Here is a 13247-nt window from a genome sequence, read left to right as displayed (position 1 = left end):
AGGGGGAGGGAGAGAACGTTACATGGTGGGTTGGGAGTGGGGGTGTGTGTGCACCCATAAAGCACACGAAGGGGCGATAAATGTGTGTGTGTCTGCCAATAGGCCAAAGAGAAAATAACGACTGGATTTCTGCAGTCTTGGTGGGTGCATGACGACAAAAGGTGGGCACACAAATGACACAGCAGGTGGGCCATCCCCTTTTATTTCTTTCTTTTGAAAATTTGCATGGCGGTTATAGGTAGAGAGAGAGAGAGAGAGAGAGAGAGAGAGAGAGAGAGAGAGAGAGAGAGAGAGAGAGAGAGAGAGAGAGAGAGAGAGAGAGAGAGAGAGAGAGAGAGAGAGAGAGATGCACAGCTATCACTCCCGCAATGAACGATCAACCGAGATGAACGTTGTGTGTGTATGGAAGCTAGTTGCTTTACGGCACAGCCATGCAAGGATTGAACAACGCAGCCAATGCGTCTATTACTACGGTTCTGGCTGGAAGTTGGGTTGGCCGCTGATTTGTGTACTCATGGTATTGAGTGGTTGAAGCAGAGCTGAATGGAGTGCAGTGCTCGGTCTGGCTCTATCATCTACGAGTTCCAGTGCGTAGGGTGCTTCAAGAGGAGAGAGAGAGAGAGAGAGAGAGAGAGAGAGAGAGAGAGAGAGAGAGAGAGAGAGAGATGAGACCGGATGGCAATTGGGTGGTGGTTAGTGGATGGCGACTGGAGTGGAGAGAGAACGACGACAGTTGAGAGAGAGGGAGAGAGAAAGAAAAAGTTGTTTCGATGGTGGCTAATGACATAACGACACCATCAGTTGGTTGTTTGCCGGATGGTAGGCGCTGCCACCACTGTTGCAGGTAGGGGTGGTGCTATAGCGGCTGGTCCTTTCGGAGTTTGGGCAGCATCTGCACAACCGATGGACAATGTGGTCCGTTATGATTGTCTGATGGACATAGCCATTTGTTTGATTACTGCTAGCAAGCAAGCATTTCACTATTCCTTACGGTAACTACAAGTAAAAATTTTATAGTCTAAGGATTGTTCCCACATGATTTGATTTTATCCGACTTCTTCTTAAACCTCGTCTTCTCCTACAAATTTCTTATCGTAGCAGTCAAAGCTTCGCTAGTCCTCCTATATCCTCTTTCTCATCATCTTTCACTATATATGCTCTCTTGAATCTGATTCTATGACATGCGAGTGAGAAGAAAGAAAGAAAAAAATTCAAGCATCATATTAACGGATATTATGCTCTAGACTGTACTTATCGTACAACCAATTATCCTTACCCACATAAATATTCCATTAAGCACAAAAAAATAAATAAAAAAATCCAATATCTTTAAACAATTTGAAATACTTATGATGCGAGGAGGTTCGTAATAATCACGTACCTCTAATTTTAAACAAGAAAAATTAAGTGTAAGTAAGCATGCCTTATCTTTGTTCACCACAATCTCCATAGCCATCATCGTTGCAAGTCCAAGAGCATAGCCACAACTCTGATACCATTGCTACAAACGGGGACGCGGAGAGCCCTGCAAATACCGAGAATAGTGCTCTACAAACCATAAAACGATAAATATACATACCTGCACAATCGTGTACGCGTACGCCATAGCAAATCTGACATGAGAAAGACAAGAGCGAGACAGAGTAGGAGGTCACAGATTGACGCACCTCTTAGAGCGGAGTGCTACGTCGACACGGAGAGAGAGAGAGGAGGATAGTAGAGAAGAAAAACACGAACATTAGGTGTAATCTCCCCCCGTGCAAGAGTGACCATTTTTCTTTTGCACGCATTGATATATAAATTTTTTGCATGATCAAAGTGAGTACAAACTGATCGATAGGTCATAAATGATCAAAGCTCATAAAAGAGCATTTGAATAATAAATTATACAAAATATATATTTGTTCGTATAAGTATAAATCACCTATACATCGATCAAGCCTTTTCCACCTATTAGCTGGAATAAATAGTAGAATATCAATTCCATAAGAGTTCAGGCATCACTAAGCCCTAGTCCCTTTGGGGCAAGCAAAAAATAGTGTCTATTTGATCTTTGCCCAACGTTGGCGCCTTGCTTGGCGTGCAGGTTTGCACTCTCGAGCACGACGACGATCTCAAGCACTCTGCAGCATGTAGCTCTACATGAAGTGTGCTGTTGCGGTGTGAAAACAGGTCTGCAGCTCATTCGCTGGGTACTTTCACTCAAAAGAAAAGAAAAAAGCTCAAACGGAAGTCGCCACGAACTGCTGCTTAAGACTGTCTTTCATTGGGGTACAATGTCTTTTCTTTGCAGAAAAATTCCTTTGCCTGTTGGCATAGTCATCCTTGCAACGCAGCTCTAATGGAAAGCTTGTGTTTAAACTTTTATCGAAGCTGAGGCTTTCATTGGAGATCATGGCTGTTTATACCATTAAAATCCACGACCCAGGATGAACTGCTTCCCTAGTGAATGATGGCAGATGAAGCCCACCACTTTAGGATGCAGCCAATTTTCCCTTCCGCGTGTGCCTGGTGCCGGAGAAGATGCTCTTATTCCTCCACAAGATCCCTGTTTCTCTGTCGACAGACTTGCATGGATCTTACGCACATCTACGAAACGGAAGAATTTTGCCGATGCTTTACATGTTTATGCATACTTGCACAGAAATGCTCTTGAAACTCACAGTCTGTTGCAAAGCTACATAGTTTCCATGTTTGTAGAAGCAGGGAGCATGGTCGATGCACATACCGTCTTTGATAGAATGATATCTCCAAGTGAACACTCTTGGAATATTATCATCAATGGCTACATAGAGTACGAGCAACTAGATTATGCTCTTGTACTGTACAAGAAAATGAGAGAGCAATCCATGGATTCTAATGGGTATCATCTTGTTGCCTTATTGAAGGCCTGTACCAAGATGAAAAATGTGATCAAGGGTGTTGAGATACACGATTACATTTCCAAATTTGGTTTGTTGCATAAAGACATCTTCATTGGCACCACTTTGATTGATATGTATAGTAAATGTGGTCTCCTTGACAAATCATTGGAGGTGTTCGATAAGCTTCGTACCAAAAATGTCGTGACGTGGAATGCTTTGATTGTGGGATATGCAAAACACGATTGTGGTGAGAAAGCATTGCAGCTACTTGAAAGAATGGGAGACGAAGATGTTCTTCCAAATGCTGTCACACTCCTCTGCTGCTTGAATGCCTGTGCCAGCATTGAACATTTAGAAAAGGGTCTAGAACTTCATTCGGAGATTGCCAGAAGAGATCTGCTGGAAGGTCATTCTTTTATTGGCAATGCACTAGTTGACATGTATGCTAAATGTGGGTCCCTCTCAGTAGCACGCGAAGTCTTTTCTAAGCTTTCAAATCGTGACATCACGTCCTGGAATGCATTGATCGGAGGGTATGTCAAGTGCGAGCATAGTGAGGAAGCCCTTGAGTGTGTCAAGCAAATGCAACTGGATGGTGTCTTTCCAGATGCAATTACCTTTGCTTGCAGCTTAAAAGCATGTGGAATATCTGAAAACATGGAAAAAGGCTTGGGACTACATGTTGAGATTGAAAGTCGGGGGTTGCTGAGTAAGAATATTGTTCTTAGCAATGCCTTGGTTGACATGTATGGGAAATGTGGCATGGTTGCAAAAGCCCAGGAAGTATTTGACAGGCTCTCATTGCACGATGTTGTTTCTTGGAATTCCCTCATTGGTGGATACACATCATATGAGTGTAATGAGGAAGCACTTAACTGCTTTGAGCAGATGCAATTTGAAGGCATTTTTCCAGACTCCCTGACATTTTCCTGCATTTTGAAAGCTTGTGGCAACATGGGAATTTTAGAGAAAGGTAATAAAATCCATGCCAAAATCTTGCGAGAGGGTATTGCAGAAAATGATGTGGTTCTTGGCAATGCGTTGGTTTCCATGTATGCCAATTGTGGTGAGCTTGCAAAAGCATTGGAAGTATTTTTTCAGCTTCTCGCTCGAAATGTAGTCTCTTACAACGCAGTTATAGGTGCATATGCTAGAGAGGATGCTAATGAAAAGATTTTAAGATGTTTAGGCGAGATGGAGGAGGAGGGTGTACCTCCAAATGCCATCACATATTCTTACATTTTGAAAGCTTGCGGAAATCTTGGCGAAATAGATCAGGGCACAGAAGTACATGCTGATATTGCCAGAAGAGGTTTGATAGAAAGAGATATTGTCCTTGGAAGCCCATTGGTGGAAATGTATGCAAAATTTGGCTTGTTCTCAAATGCTCTAGAATTGTTCAGTAAGTTGATGGAACGAGACTTGTTTTTATGGAATGCATTGATTGCAGGTTACGTCAACCACGGGCGGGCTGAAGTGGCTTTAGATTGCTTTGGAAAGATGGAGTCAGAAGGGTTTATCCCAGATGCTATAACATTTACCTGTATCTTGAAAGCGTGTGGCAGCCTTGGTGATGTAAGACAAACTCTAGAGATGCATGTGGAGATTGAAAGACGAGAGTTGCTTCTACAAGATCTTGTGCTGGGCAATGCATTGGTGGACTCGTATGCCAAATGTGGATTGCTTACCAAGGCTCATGAGGTGCTGAAGAGGCTTCCAGTGCGGAGTGCTGTTTGTTGGAGTGCTTTGATTGCGGGCTATGCTAAGTATGAGAAAAGTGAAGCAGCACTTGATTGCTACAAGGAGATGCAAATTGAGGGGGTTGCACCCGATGTTATTACTCTAGCTTGTGTTCTGAATGCATGTGGTAGTGTTGTAGCGATGTGGGAGGGTCATGAAATACATGCTGAGCTTGAAAGAAAGGGTCTGTCAGCAAGTGACATCATTCTGGGGAATGCTCTGGTGGACATGTATGCCAAATGTGGGTACCTTAGATTGGCACATGAATTGTTTGATAGGTTACCCGTCCGAGATGTTGTCTCATGGAATGCTTTAATGTCCGCGTATTTAAACCATGAATTTGGGCAGGATGTACTTGACTGCTTCAATCAGATGCTTCTAGAGTGTGTGTTTCCAGATGCAATCACGTACTTTAGTAGTTTGAAAGCTTGTGGTGGCATTGGAGCCACAACAAAGGGAAAGGAGATGCACTCCAGGATTGTGAAACAAACAATCGTAGATGAAGATCCTATGGTTGGTAAGGCATTGGTAGACATGTATGCCAAAGGTGGTTTGCCTGAAAAGGCACAGGAAGTCTTTGACAACCTTGCAATGAAAAGTGCGACCTCTTGGAATGCGCTGATTTCAGGATATGCTCAATTGGGACTTGTTGACAATGTTTTGGGCACTTTTGAGAGAATGATTGAAGATGGTGATGATCCAGATTCAGCAACATTTGTAAGTGTCTTGAATGCTTGCAGTCACACAGGTTTGGTAGATGAAGCGGCTAGTTACTTCCATGCTATGAGTAACAACTATGGCTTGATCCCAATAGCAGAGCATGTCACATGCATGATCGATCTTCTCGGCCGCACAGGCCAACTTGACAGTGCAGTGGCAATAATGAACGGGCTTCCATTTCATCCTGATCTTGTTGTATCAAGTACAGTGTTAGGTGCCTGCCGTAAAGAAGGAAATCTTGTGCTAGGAAGGCAAGTTTTTGAGGATGCCAGGAGAGTCTACATCAAAGATCCTTCTATGTATATTTCCATGTATAATCTATACGCCAACGCTGTCCGGTAGAGGCAGAGAAACACTAATGAACTGCAAAAGAGCTTGCAACTACTTATTGCCTCTTTGTGATGGCTTTCAACAAACAGGTGGTAAGCTGTTCTGTTTAAGCGTGGCTTCTGTGATGCATCATACAAGATCTTAATGCCTTGTAAAACTGTACAATACAAAGCATCTAATCAGGCTCTAGCATGGAAGCCTCTCACAATTCCAATACTGCAATGAGTGTTTGGAAGGTGACCCTGATGCCACACCAGCTTTGAGTTCTAGCCCCGATTTTCTTTAAAATAATGTATAGTACTAGCTGTACATAATTAATCAAAATTACTGATGATATGGTTGTATTTCCAGCCCTGGCTGGGAATTCACATCACATATTCTCTGGTGGAGGCTGTATGTTCAAGGCACAGCGACACACACTTTCAGCACAGAAACTGACTTCGGATAATGGCATCTTAAGCACACAGCGAATTCTGAGTGCTACTCTGTTTATGGTTAGTTTGAGAAAATACCGAGATCACAATGAAGTCATGTGGTTGCTAGTTGTGAGGCTAAGCACAAAGCACATTTCACAGGTACTATTGATTGCCTTTGGCTCAAATGTCTTTTTACTAACTTGGGTGTTTGGGTGACCACCACAATTTTGACTAAAGTCCAAGTGCTGTGGTAGTTGTGAGAAACCCAACGCGTTCCATGCTTGCATAAAGCATATCGAGGTCCATTATCATTGTGTTAAGGAGATACTCTTTGCAGGAGAGGCCACCTTTGCTTATGGGCCTATGCAACATCTTTTGTTTGTGCTTGGTAGCTCATGTATATCATGGTTGATAGGAAGCAACCTACAATGGTCAACACTTCTAGTTGTGAGGCTAAGTACAAAGCAAATTTCACCGGTATTGTTGAGTGCATTTGGCTCAAACGTCTTTAGACTACTAACTTGGGTGTTGCGACCACCACAATTTTCACAAGTGCTTTGGCAGTTGTGAGAAACCCAACGTGTTCCATGCTTGCACAAAGCATATTGAAGTGCATTATCATTATGTTAAGGAGAGACTTTGCAGGAGGAGAGGTCAGTTTTGCTTATGTGCTTATACATGACAACCTTGCTGATCTTTTCACAAAGGCTCTACTTTGTGAGAACTTTGAAGCTTTTCACAAATCTTTGTGCTTACTGCCTTTAGTGGATTGATCACATTGGGTCTAGCACATTCTTATACATGAGTGTCAGTCATGTTCACATTCATCACTTTTAGGAGGGATTTACCATATTCTCGCAATGATGTGTGAACATACTTAGCACCATCGATGCACTTTTTCCCCCTTTAAGAGATCCCCCCCTCCTTGGTTTATACATACACCGATCACTTCAGAGCAAGCTTTATCTTTGTATTAGCACACTCAACAATACTCTTGCGTTTCTTGAGCTTCATCTTCATCTTGTCCAAAGTAGTGTGGACATTCCTATAGATGTATTTCTAATATATCACATGCCAAACATTATGTGATAAGAAAAGTATGGCAAATTTACCGTATGAGCTATGAAAAAAATATGAACCAAACCCGATCGAGATCGAGATAACAAGCATCAGAAGACAACGAAGGATCATGAGCATCTTAGCAGTAAAGTGAAGGCAATATGATATAGAGGCCAATGACTTTGGAGCTCTGTTTCAATGCAGGGAGCAAATACATGGCACGTGCAAACAATACACCTTCAAGCAAATGTTGAACTAACAAATTAAAACAATATGTCACATAGATCTTCACATGTGTGGATGAATGTGTGTGCATTATCTATTTTGTGTTGTATTAGTTGAGTTTAATTTGTTAACCAATATTTCATTTTAGTTTTTTAGTTTCTTTGTTAGTTTATTTTATTGATAAGTTTGTTAGTAACTTTTCATTTATTTGTTTAACTTGTAATTCATGTTTTTTCATGCTCATTTTTATTTACCAAGATTTCAATGATAGACATTGGGTTGTAATCTTGCAACCTACAAGGTGCATTTATAGAAGATCCACTCTCTTGGACATGTCAAAGAGTGCCAATCTTTGAATCGCCTTTGGGTGTGCAAATTAGGCATAATGGATTGCAATCTCGAGACATCGAGATGTTTGAGTTGGAGATTGCTGACATGATTGTCACAATCATGAAAGCGGAGGGGCTTGCATACGATGACATGAAAGAAGAGGTTACTACAACACTGTATGGGGGATTAATGGTGTGCAAATTGAAGAGACTCCTAGAGGCTCTTGAACATGGAAGCAAATCTAGGTGGAGCATATGATGACATGAACGCAGTGGTTGCTACAACACTATATGAGGGAGCAATGGTGTGCAAATTGAAGAGACTCCTAGAAGCTCTTGAACATGGAAGCAAGGCTAGGTGGACTGACACTAGTGTCAGAAATTTTTGGGTAACTTTGTTGCCTTGTTATCATATTTTACACAATGCCTGTTCTTAAAGCTAATAAATTGCCTCACCTGTTTTTTTTTTGGAAGGTTGCTTAGCAACACATCTTGCCGGTTCGCAAGGGTGGACTCAAGGTATGATGCAGTAAAGGTGCTACAGAAGCTGGACATGGATTTTGATTCCATATGCTTATCCTTGTGATTGCATTTTGTTCCAAGGCAAGCATGAAGGAATGGAGATATGTTCAAAGTGTGGAGCAACCAAATGTCAAAGAAAGTCTAAGGTAAAGAAGTATTGCAGAAGTTATTGAGACATTTTTAAAGTGTGTCAAACATGTTTTTGACTCTTACATCATGGAAAAAGAAAGGTTGATGTGTAGATGGCGTGTTTAAAATTCCTACATATAGAATGGCATGGAAGCATGTTGATGGCACATCACCTAACTTTGTACAAGACCCTAGGACTTTGCGTCTCAGGTTGGCTATGTACATTTTATGGTCTTTGTGAACGCCAACAAGTTTAATACACTATCGTAGAATGACATTAAAAAAGGATGAAAAGCTTACTAGTCTAAAGTCACATGATTGGTGTAAGTTGTGTAACATTTAATGCACTAGTAACTTTGTTAGGAAATAAGACGTAGCTAAACTTGATTTTTTTGACTAGATTACTTAATGGAGAGAGATAGATTTCACACACAAGAGATTATAGAGTAGAGAGAGAGAGAGAGAGAGAGAGAGAGTACACACGATATACGTGGTTCACCCAATGTGGGCTACGTCCACGGGAAAGCAGCCACTCAATGGCTTTAGTACTTCAAAACAAGAAGTAGTTTACAAAGGGATTATACCCTTAATGGAGCTCCCGCCTTGCTTCACTCTCACCACCTCACACTCACCTTGTTGCATCAACTTCACACTCTGAAATGTGTGTAGAAATGGCCTCCTTTTATAGGCCAAATGGGCTGCCCTCTCTAATGAGAGACAGCCATGTGTAGCTGCCCTTGTGCGAATAAGTCCAAATCGGACCCTCCAATCCGCCCATGTGTGGCCACCCTTGAGAAGACAAGTCCGCTTTTGAATTCGGCCACCGGCCATTGAATTCGGCCACCGGCCATTGACTTCCGACCACCGGCCATCGGCCATTGACTACCGGCTACCGGCCAACCGATCGGTTGTTTTCCGACCACTTTCCGGCCGCCGTCCGGCCATAATATTCCGGCGAAAAAAAGTCTCGGGGGCCTCCGTCCCCGAGGCCTCTAAAGTTGCCCCCGATTCTTGTCCGTGATTTTTTTTTTGGTTTCCGGTGAGTGATTTTCCTTTACGCACGATGGCTTCTCCTCATAATGGGAGCCTTACAAATGTGCGCTTTTACCACAGAAAATTACAAGGGTAAATCAGGCTCCATACTTAACAAACTTGTGTGTAGCTGAAAATGATAGCATAGTGAGCATTTCATTAGAAACAAGTTCCTAATGAGCATAGAGAGAGTACTTAATTTGAGAAAGCAACATAGCAATTTACACCTAGCTAGTTTGGCATAGATAATACTTGAAACGAGAGAGATATAGAACAATTGACAACAATTGAGGACTGGATTTACATGGAGCTGGTCCCCCTCCAAAAAGGCTTTGTATTATAGCTTCTCCCATCAAAGGAGACTTTTGTACAATACAATCTTTGTGTTCCTTGAAAAAACTCGTTGGTGCAATGAAGATAGAAGCTTCATGCACCAATTTATGCTTGAAAAACACACCTAGTGGACCTAGCCTAGGCTTCCAAGACCTCACACACCTTCAAAGATGGTGAGAGCTAGCAGGGAATGAGGAAAGATTGAGAGGAAGAAGATGTATCTTACGAGAAAGAAGTATTCTCCTCACATATTCACTCTAATAGCATAGCTTAGCTTAGTAATTAGCATGGTAGAGGAGATGAGCATGCCATTGAAGCTTGGCTCTTGGTTGGATTTTCATTCCATAGCCAAGAGTTGTTGGTGTAGGCGTCTACTTTTCAATGCTTGAAGAAGGAGATGGAGTTCTTGCTCAACACATGAATTGTGTGTGTGTAGCAAAAATTAGGTAGACTAAAATGCCAACCTCTCTCTCTCTCTCTCTCTCTCTCTCTCTATCGACCCCTCCTCCCAATTACTCTTGTTGGCTTCCCATTGGCTCCTACAAAGGTTAGCCAATTACAATTAAGAAGCATAATTGATGTGACATGTGTCCCCCTTGCCCCTTTTGTAAGAGCTTAGGTAATTAAAATAATTTATTTAAACTCTCATTGGATCTTTTAGTCTTCTAGCTAGTAGGGTATTGGATGCTCATTGGACCCCTTGGTAGACTGTCCAATAGTCTTCTAGGGAGATTAATTTCTATTGGTTCTTTTATCAAGCATTCTTAAATTGATTAGGCTGATTTTACTCTAGCCTAATCCTCATTGGTCCACCTCTATGGCCATCCAATAGGATTTGAGGGGAGATTGGGGGTAACTGGGCTAGGAGCTTGCCATGTGTCCATTATTCCCTTTGTGTAAAGCAGGAGCTTGGGAGTGTGTATATGCGTTTCTCTCTCTTCCCCTACCATTAGGTCTCGCCCCCCACGTCTCTATTTGACACCCTCATTTTTAAGAGGGGATCTACGGTCCCAGATGATTGTTCATTGTGGGCCGTTCGATTCATATGGAGGAGAAAAGAAGGGTGTGTGGTGGAATTCGACCTCGCAACCTCCCCCTCCCAATACTATTGCTTTACCACTACACTATTGCACGCATTTTGAAAGACATGGACTCATGATAGCATTATATTCTGTAGTCCTAGCTGCCCGTCACGATCTCAGTTCACACTAAGTTTACTTCGAGTTTACATCTAGTTTACATGCAAGTTCACAACGAGTGAATCACATTTGTTCGAGTTTACATCTAGTTTACATCAAGTTCACATTTGGGATGAACGGCTGTGATCTTCATCGAAAAGCGACACTGATTTTTAGTCGTAGATCCCCTCTAAAAAAATGAGGGCGTCAATTAGTCACGAGGGCTCGCCCCCTCCCTCCTAGGGATGTGGGAAGACTTTTTAGTCTTCCCATAACCATCCACTTTTCCCCACTTTTGGCCATTGGACAATTTAATTAAATTTAGGAACTTTAGCCTATGGAAGTCTTAATGGAGCTGAACTTTAGGTCTTTTAAGCTCCATTGATGCACATTGCTCTTTTGCGGATTGTCCCCCTTTGGATCCCTATTTCCCCTCCTTTGGATCCCTGTTGAGATCGGTCTAGTAGCCTTACCAATATTCTAGCTTTTACTTCCCTGGGACCTCCCCATATTAAATGATCAGTTTAACATGAGAAAATCATTTAGGAGAATGAGATATAAGTTTTTATGACACTACCTCTCTCTTGAAATCATAGTTGTCCTATGAGGTGGAGAAGATAAAGTCTAGTCATTGGTCCGTTTGCTAGCGGGTAGAGGATCCCTATTTACCCTACGACACCATATTAAAATGGATGACTAGTCCATTTGGTGGTTGAGAGACTTAGCTGCCGCAAGCATGTCTACACATTAGCCGTATCAATCTTCCATAGTAGAGTGACAAGCTCTATTTGGTGTTTGGGAGACGTTGTCTCCACAAACATGATCCTAAGCATGCATACTTATTAACATTTGTGCACAATAAAGAAAAATTGAGTCTTATAAGACAAAAACTTTCTTCATTTATACATATTTACATTTGCTTACTCTAGGAAATCATTGTAAGCATTGACGAGGTTTAGGTTATCCTTTAATTGTATGCCTTGCATCCGGATATCTAGCATCTTCAAAAGGATAATTTTTAAACTTGATAAGATACCGTCAGATATCCAATGGTTGCTTCTTGAGGTGGCTCTCCTTTGTAAGGCTTTAGTAGGCTCACATGGAAAGCATTGTGTATGAGCCCAATGGTTGGGTAACTTGAGTTGATAGGCCATCTCATTTTGATTGGCCTAAGAATCTGAAATGGACCATAGTACCTTTTTGCTAACTTAGCATAGTACTTTTGGTGTCCCGTAGGATTCTTGCCCGTCATGTGCCTTAATCAAGCCTTGGAAAACTTAAGCAAGACCCAATCATTTTGTTTAAAGGCTAGGGCTCTTCTATGCTTATCAGAAACAACTTTTTGCCTTTGCTAAGAGATGGATATAGCATCCTTCATCTTTTGGAAAGATTCTTGCAGGTCTCCGCTATATTCATCTGCAGAAAAGATCTTCCCATGTACCTTGAGTAGCAGGGGACTTTTTGATTTTCTCTCCATTACATCAAAATGTGCTTTCCTTGTGGAAGTATGTATAGTGTTATTGTAAGCATACTCCACTAAAGGTAAGTACTTCTCCCATTGGGACTTTTGATCTACTTCTGTGACATAAGCTTTTAGTAGTTCAAGAATCGTTAGGTTAGCTATTTCATTTTGGCCATCCGTTTGAGGATGATAGGCTGAAGAGAAGTTTAGCCTTGTACCTAAATTCTCAAAGAGACCCTTCCAGAAATTATTGGTCATTTTAGGATCTCTATCCGACACTATGGACATTGGCAAGCCATGGTACTTGAAGATTTGTGATATAAAGAGGGTTGCCATTTGATGGGCCTTGATAGTCTTTTTGACAGGTATGAAATGTGCTTGTTTGCTAAACATGTCTACTATCATCCATATTCCTATATTCCCATGGATAGACTTGGACAATCCAAAGATAAAATCCATGGATATACTCTCCCATGGTGAATGAGGGATTGGCAAAGGTTGAAGCACTCCAAGTTGCTTCCCTCTATCAAACTTCGTCTTTTGGCATACCACACATTTTGAAACATACTCTTGTATGTTTGTCTTCATGGCATGCCAATAGAAGTATGTTTCTATCCCTTTTAGGGTAGACTAAATCCCTCTATGCCCCCATAAGGAGGAGCATGGAATTCATACATTACTTTCTCAAATAGTGAGTTAGTAACGCATAGTCTGTTGCCATAGAGAAGATAACCATCTTGTAAGGTAAATGGTTCTTCCTTCTTCCCTAGTGCAAGGGCATCACATCTTTAAAATCGGGATCAATAGCATACTCATCTATCACAGAAGATAGATCATTGTGAGTTTCTATGGATACCGCATTCACTCTCGATCGTCTTCAGAGTGCATCGGCTACTTGATTATGCTTG

The 13247-nt window shown here is 41.7% G+C and overlaps 1 protein-coding gene across 1 annotated transcript; it reads left to right on the top strand.

The window, feature by feature from the left end:
* The first annotated feature begins 2007 nt into the window (after positions 1 to 2007).
* LOC147423650 (pentatricopeptide repeat-containing protein At5g27110-like) lies at positions 2008 to 6560 on the top strand. Its single transcript, XM_086500990.1, has one exon. It carries the CDS (start codon positions 2460 to 2462, stop codon positions 5664 to 5666), a length of 3207 nt encoding a protein of 1068 aa, XP_086357116.1. The 5' UTR covers positions 2008 to 2459; the 3' UTR covers positions 5667 to 6560.
* The last annotated feature ends 6687 nt before the right edge of the window (positions 6561 to 13247 follow it).

Source organism: Adiantum capillus-veneris, chromosome 26 (genome assembly GCF_014529385.1).
Source record: "Adiantum capillus-veneris isolate H3 chromosome 26, ASM1452938v2, whole genome shotgun sequence".
NCBI lineage: Eukaryota > Viridiplantae > Streptophyta > Polypodiopsida > Polypodiales > Pteridaceae > Adiantum > Adiantum capillus-veneris.
The sequence above is the reverse complement of the archived record's forward strand: the minus strand, read 5'-3'. Positions and strand labels throughout refer to the sequence as shown.

Excerpts from the sequence above, each read along its gene's own strand:
- LOC147423650 (XM_086500990.1), top strand. The coding sequence starts at position 2,460 with ATGAAGCCCACCACTTTAGGATGCAGCCAATTTTCCCTTCCGCGTGTG.